Raw genomic sequence first — 7,004 nt, 5'->3', positions numbered from 1 at the left:
AGTCCATCATGAGTAATGGTTGGTCCTGGCTGCCTTGAGAGAAAAGATCTTAGAAACTCTTGGACTGGAAAGGCCTATACTTAGGGCATTGGCTACTTGGCTATGGATATCTAATGCCTTGGGGTTGGTCTCTTTTCATTTCCTGTGGCTATCTGAGTGATGAGCCAACTGGAAGAGGGACCTTACCGAGGTGTGGAGAAAGAGGATGAAGTTAAGGCTGTATAGGCCTTGGGGAGAAAACCAGCATCTCAGAGGTGACTGAAGTCACCTCAGCTTCTGGGCCTTTGAGGAATCATGAGTTTACCAAGTCCATAACTTCCTAGTAAGTCAGAGTCAGTGCAGCATAGGGAATCAAAACGTGTACAGAGGTACCCACTACACGTTGCCATTTGCTATGCCCTCCTCTGCACACACATGAGGTCATCATGGGTCAGAATAACCATGAGTTGGAATCGACTAGATAGCAACAACCAGCAACAACAACAATCGCTAGTTACCAGCTACTGGAGATGAGTGGAGAGAGGAAAAAAAAGCCTGTCTTTGGACAAGATTCTGCATACTCCTGAGGATTATGAAAGAGAGCTCATAATACTCAGAAGCATGGCGAGAGGATCAGGCATTCTAAAGGATGAAAGTAATACAGTGGTTTTATGGATTTTTCCACTAACATGTATTTAACCAAGGACAAATTTATATTTTGTTTTGCCTATATTTACCTATAGAATATGCTCAACAAACTTTTAACAAATAATTTAATTAAATAACAGATTTTTTTTTTCAATTTTTAATTTTAATGCCCGGATTCCAGGATAAGATGTCACCTTGAAGTAGCAAGCAGTGGAAGTAAATAAGTATTTGTTGGAGTACGAGTTTCTCATTGACTGTCTACTGCACAGATTGCTTTATATGCACTTAATATAGTACTTTAAAAAAAGGCAAGAAAACTTTTAGACTAAGTCGCGTTATGCATTAAACAAAACAAAACAAAAAGAAAAAACACGTTGCTGTTAAGTCAATTTAGACTTGTAGCAACCCTACAGAACAGAGTAGAACTGCTCCCTGGGGTTCCTAAGGCTTTAAATCTTCACCGCCTACCCTTTGGTTAACAGCCAAGTACTTAACCACTGTGCCACCAGGGCACCTTCATTAGGCATTAAAACCGAAAAACTTAAACCTATTGCCGTGGAGACGAGAGCCAACTTCTGATCCTAGCTCTGCCACTTACAGGCTGTGTGACCTCTGAGCCACAGTGTTCTCGCCTATAAATGGTGATAATAGTAGGGATTCCTGGGAGGATTAAATGAGATAATTCATATAAAGGTATAAACCCAGGCCCTAACACGTAGTAAGTGCTTAATAAATATGATAATAATCACAGAAAGAAGAACAACAATAAAACAGATAATAGCATTAACAATGGCTGTGTTCAGATTCTCCAAAGCAGAACTCCCTTGAGCTAGGAAAGCCAGAACCAGAAATGAGTCCCAATAGGTCTACCTGTTAGAAAAGACCTCCAGGCTCAGACGCGGCTAAAACTACATTTCCCAGCAGGCCATGGGCCCCAGTGACTTGTTTTCTCTCACTTCCGAGTCTGTCATGTGACTCCCCGGCTGCACCATGGCGGAAGCAGAGGAGCAGGTAAAGTCTACAACTACTAGTTCAAGGCAACAGGGAAGGGGCGACGAGGGTGAGGTGGTTGGGGGCTTGGACCATTGCGTGTAAAGATGCAGAGCTGCTGGAGAGCGAGGCAGGCCCACGTTGGGGCGGGGCGGCGAAAGTTCATTTCGGGCATCGGAGAGGCAGGGTAGGATCCCGGCTTCTGGGAGGGCATCGGGGAAAGCACACCGACACACCCCCGGCGTTCGTGGGCGACGTTTCCATTGGCGCAGTCTCTGTGGCCTGTGCTCAGTGAGATTTTGGTGTGAAAGCAGGTTGGGCCGCGCCAGAGACTGACTTGACTGCCAGTGAGAGAGAGGTATAAGAGATGAGTTTTGAGTCTAGGTGACTGAAATTTAAGTTGCTCTCCACTCTAAGTAGGACAGGAAGAGCTGATCTGCAGGGCGCAAGGAGAGTAGATGATGAATTCTGTTCTGTATCTGGATTTAAGCACAAAGGTAAATCACTACTGGGGTGCAGCAGTGCGTTAGTTCTGCAGCAGAAATGCCTAAGTTCATTGCTGGTTCCCTTTCTTATATGTGACTTTGGGCTAGTTATTTAACTCTTAAATATAGACTAGAGATAATAATAGTACGTCCTCAGAGGGTGATTTAAGGTCGAATGAGTTAATTCAAGTGTAGTTGAAGTGCTTAGAACTGTTGGGCTTAATAAAAGTTAGATGGGATGATTTGTTGCTGGCAAGACATCAGATGTCAATGCTCAGCCAACAACTGGCAGTGTGGCACTAGAGTTGGGGAGAGAAATTAGTGATGGGAATATGAAATATTTTTATATAGGTGACAGTGGTAGCCACAGATTAGATTAAATGACCAAGTAAAATTAAAATGAAGAAGACAAAAAAGAAGCAGACCAAGGCCAGAGCGTGGGGAAATACCTTACATTTTCATTTCCAGTGTCATTTCAGTTTGGCACTGTTCTTCCTCACAAATTAACAGCATTGTCAGTTGCCATAATTTCCTCTACAAAGTGATGGTTAGCTGTTTGGTATCATAATAAGAGAAGTTGACCTAGTTCAATAATTTAATTTGTACTGTTTGCAACATATTTCGTTTAAATAATGAAACTTTGCCTAATATATGGATCCCTGGTGATGCAGTGGTTACAGTGAGCGACTGCTAACCGAAAGGTTGGCGGTTCAAACCATCAGTGGCTCCTAGGGAGAAAGATGTGGCAGTCTGCTTCTGAAGAGATTTACAGCCTTGGAAACCCTGTGGGGTCGCTATGAGTCGGAATCGACTAGACAGCAGTGGGTTTGGGTTGCCTAATATGCATTTTATATGTGCCAATAATTAAGGCATTTGATAGAAATTTGGCTTGGTTGGTCATTGTGAAAAGATCCCTGGTGGTGTAGTGGTTAAGCTCTCGGCTGCTCATCAAAAGGTCGGTGGTTCGACTCACCAGCTGCTCCACAGGAGAAGGTTGTGTCAGTGTGCTTTTGTAAAAATTGTAGCCTTGGAAACCCTGTGGGGCAGTTCTACTCTGTCCTATAGGGTTATTATGAGTTGCAGTCAACTCGACAGCAGTGAGTACGGGTCATTGTGGTAACAGGAGAGTCACCCACCTAACAGTTTTGAGCACTTCAGAAGAAAATGCTCTCATCATTGCTGGGTTTGATATTAGCAGTGAGATTGGTTTTTACACCGTTTGTCTTCATTTCATGTTGAAATATAATTGTTTTGTGGTTTAATTTAAAAACAACACAAGTTCTTTAGGTTCTTAGATATAGGGTAATTGCAGTGGAAAGAGTTGCTCTTAGCATTTTTTACTGTTTTGTGCTGAAGATAAGTTTGGCAAAGCTGTCTGATGTAAAGAGACATTTAGAAAGTCAGTGATACAGTAAGAATGCTCATATTTGAACAGCACTTTCCAGTGTAAATAGCTTTTTCACATTGCATTTAGTTCTTACAAAAGAATCCTGTGAAATCATTGTTTGTACTGATACATATGTCAGGCCAAGCACTTCCTGTGCTCTAAACCTTCTAGTAGCTTTTCAACTCATGCTGAGGAAAAGCCAGAGGCCTTACAGCCTAGTTGCCCTGCAGAAGGAGTTGTCCCCCCGCCCTCTGCCCTCTGTCTCTGACCTCATTTCCCAATACCTTCCCTCTCCCCCTTCTCCCCATCACTCTGCATTAGCTGCTCTGGCTTTCTTACTGTTCCTGCAACAAGCCAGGCATGTTCCTACTTTGGGGCCATTGCTCATGCTGTTCCCTATTGGGACCCCAGATGTTACCAGGCTCTCTCTCTCACTTCCTTTCAGTCTTTGTTCTAGCATTATGCTTTCGAGTGAGTCCTTCCCTGACTTCTTTTTGAAACCTTCTTCCTGTGTTATTTTTCTCGGTAGGGCTTATCACCATCTGACTTTTTTTTTTTTTTAATTGTTTATTGTCTTCGGTAGAGTGCAAGCTCCATGATGGCAAGGATTTGTTCAGTGCAGTATGCTGGACACATAGAATAGTGTCCGGCACTTTATAAAAATACGTGTTGAATGACTGGGTGTTGCAGATAAGCAAACCGAAATTCGGAGAACTTAGGTAACCTCCTCAGGTTCACCTCCGTAATAAACCTCTAGTTTCCATCTCTAAAGCTCATGATTTTTACTAGAACATTCTGCCTTTTTAAGAATGCTTAAAAACCTGCATCTAAATCATTTTCTACTTTATGAAATATAATTAGCCCTTATCGCCTTAACAACTTTCCTCGAAGTCATTATTCTGCCTTTGACTCTTTAACAGTCAGCGTGTGTTTGCAAGGTCCCTGGATGGCACAAACGGTTTGCACTAGTCTACCAACCTAAAAGTTGTCGGTTTGAACCCACCAGGCAGCCCTGGCAACCAGCTCCTGTGAAGATCACAGCCAGAAAACCCCTGTGGGGCACAGTTTTACTGTCACACACATGCGGTCACTAGGAGTCGGAACTGACTTGATTGGCAGTGGGTTTTTATTTGTTTGGATCGAGCATCTGTCTCCCCAGCTTGGTCAAAAAGACCTGTAGTCTGTTGTCAGCAGCAGAAAAAGCAAACACATATATTGTTGTCCTTTTTTTTTTTTAAAGAAAGCTAGTAAATATTTTGACTTGTATTATCTGTCCTTTATAGAGAAAAGTGGTTAGACTTTTCTCATTCTGCTTGATTTATGTATTTTGCATTTCACAGTGTTGTTGTGTGCCGTTGAGTTGATTCCGACTCATAGCAACCCTATAGAGCAGAGTAGAACTGCCTCATAGGGTTTCCAAGGAGCGGCTGGTGGATTCAAACTGCTGACCTTTTGGTTAGCAGCCATAGCTCTTAACCGCTGCACCACCAGAGCTCCTTGACCAAGATAAAAACAAACGAAACCATTGCCGTCAAGTTAATTCCCACTTATACTGACCCTATGAGAAAGAGTAGAACTGCCCTGTAGGGTTTCCAGAGTGCAGCTGGTGGATTCAAACCGCTAACCGTTTGGTTAGCAGCCGATCTCTTAACCACTGTGCCACCAGGGCTCCTGACCAAGGTAGGAGGCCTCAATCATACAATTTTTTGAAGGCTAAAAGTGCATAAAATTGGAGTAAATGAATTTGCTAATTGTTTTATTCTGCCATCTGGAATCTTTTAGAAAATCATGACAATTTTTTTTTCCTGAATGTTTTAGGAATTGAGATGTATAGTAAATTAACTAGCATGGCACTTTACAGGTTAAGGCAAGGAAAGCTTTTTGTTAGTTGGCACCATGTACTGTAAATGAGTACACTCTCCAAGATGTACAACCCTCCACAATGAGTGTAATGTTAAAGAAGACAAAACTAAACCTTCATTAACTTTCCTGAGCATGGTATTCTTTGATGATTGCTTCCCCCGCCCCGCTCAATTTTAGGAAGAACCAAAATAATGAGATCTGCACTGAGTGAGTTAATGTAATACAAAACAGTTTACAGATTTTCAAACTAAAATTGGCAATGAATAAAATAATTTTTTTTAAGTCATTAAGAAATCCTTGCCTTTGCTGAGTATGGTAAAGGTGGTTCACAAGAATAACTTCATACAAGTGTATATTATATAGTTTACAGAAAGAACTAATACCTTGCATTATGCCTGGAGATCTTCTAACCAGCAGTTTTACCTAGGTTCAAAATGATACATAGTTGACCTTCATAATCACAGATGCCCAACAGTATTTGTTCATACCATTCTTAGGGATAACATTTGACTTCAAGTCTGGTTACTTGGGTGTTTGTCATCTCTCTCCTGCTAGATTGCTGGGTCCTCAGGAATGAGGATGAGAGCTTACTCACGTCTGTATTTTTCACAAGGCTAATTATTTACATGTACTAACTGCTTACTATAAATATTTAAATGGTTTATTAGGGGAGAATAGTCTTCTGAGTTGTCAAATTGTAAATTAGCCTTGCTGGTGCAGTGGTTAAGAAATCGGCTGCTAACCGAAAGGTCAGCAGTTCAGATCCACCAGCCGCTCCTCGGAAAACCTATGGGGGAATTCTACTCTGTCCTATAGGGTCCCTATGAGTCAGAATCAACTCAAAGGCAACAAGTGTGTGTATGTATGTGTAAGTTAGGGTCAGTATAATTTATGCTATAGTCTCTGGGTTAATGTACCCAGCTGTTAACCAAAAGGTTGGAGGTTCAAGTCCATCCAGAGGTGCCTTGGAAGAAAGGCCTTGCGATCTACTTCTGAAAAAAATCAGCCATTGAAAATCCTATGGTGCACAGTTCTACTCCAACACACATGGGATTGTCATGAGTCAGGGTCGACTTTTTGCCCACTGGTACTGGCATAATTTGTGTTAAACTGTTTTACTTGAAAAATTTGAAAGTTATTGATCAGTCAAATGTCATGTGTATCACCTTTCCTACATTCTTTATTTAAAATTTTTTTATTGCTGTAGTTTAAATGAAGTTTACGTTTCAAATTAGTCTCCTGTTCAAAAATTTATGTGACCCTAATTGCCCTCCCCATACTGTGACAGCATACCCCTCCTTTCCACCCCTAATTCCCGGTGTCCAATCAACCAGCTCCTAACCCTCTCTGCCTTCCCATCTCATCTCTGGAGAGAAGCTGCCCATTTAGTCACTTGTATCTACTTGAGCTAAGAGGCACAATCCTCACGAGTATCACTTTATGTCCCACAGTCCAGTCCAATCCCTGCCTGAAGAGTTTGCCTCGGAAATTGTTTTAGTTCTGGGCTGATAGAGAATCCAGGGGCCATGATTTCTGGGGTTCCTCCAGTCTCAGTCAGACCATTAAGTCTGATCTTCTTACTAGAATTTGAGTTCTGCACCCCACCTTTCTCCTGCTCCATCTGGGACTCTGTTGTGTTCCCTGTCAGGGCA

The 7,004-nt window shown here is 42.1% G+C and overlaps 1 protein-coding gene across 3 annotated transcripts in view; it reads left to right on the top strand.

The window, feature by feature from the left end:
• The first annotated feature begins 1,519 nt into the window (after positions 1-1,519).
• Positions 1,520-7,004, top strand: part of VPS41 (VPS41 subunit of HOPS complex) — a 282,612-nt gene continuing 277,127 nt past the window's right edge. The window contains exon 1 of one of the 3 annotated variants that reach the window (XM_023738305.1): positions 1,520-1,638. In XM_023738305.1, the coding sequence (XP_023594073.1) occupies positions 1,618-1,638 (21 nt within the window). In that variant the 5' untranslated portion in view covers positions 1,520-1,617. Of the gene's footprint in view, positions 1,639-1,876; positions 2,115-7,004 lie in introns of those variants that run through there. The other 2 variants (XM_023738307.1, XM_004383951.3) reach the window with 2 other exon arrangements.

The sequence above is a fragment of the Trichechus manatus genome, unplaced genomic scaffold (genome assembly GCF_000243295.1).
Source record: "Trichechus manatus latirostris isolate Lorelei unplaced genomic scaffold, TriManLat1.0 scaffold00114, whole genome shotgun sequence".
NCBI classification, from domain to species: domain Eukaryota; kingdom Metazoa; phylum Chordata; class Mammalia; order Sirenia; family Trichechidae; genus Trichechus; species Trichechus manatus.
The sequence above is the reverse complement of the archived record's forward strand: the minus strand, read 5'-3'. Positions and strand labels throughout refer to the sequence as shown.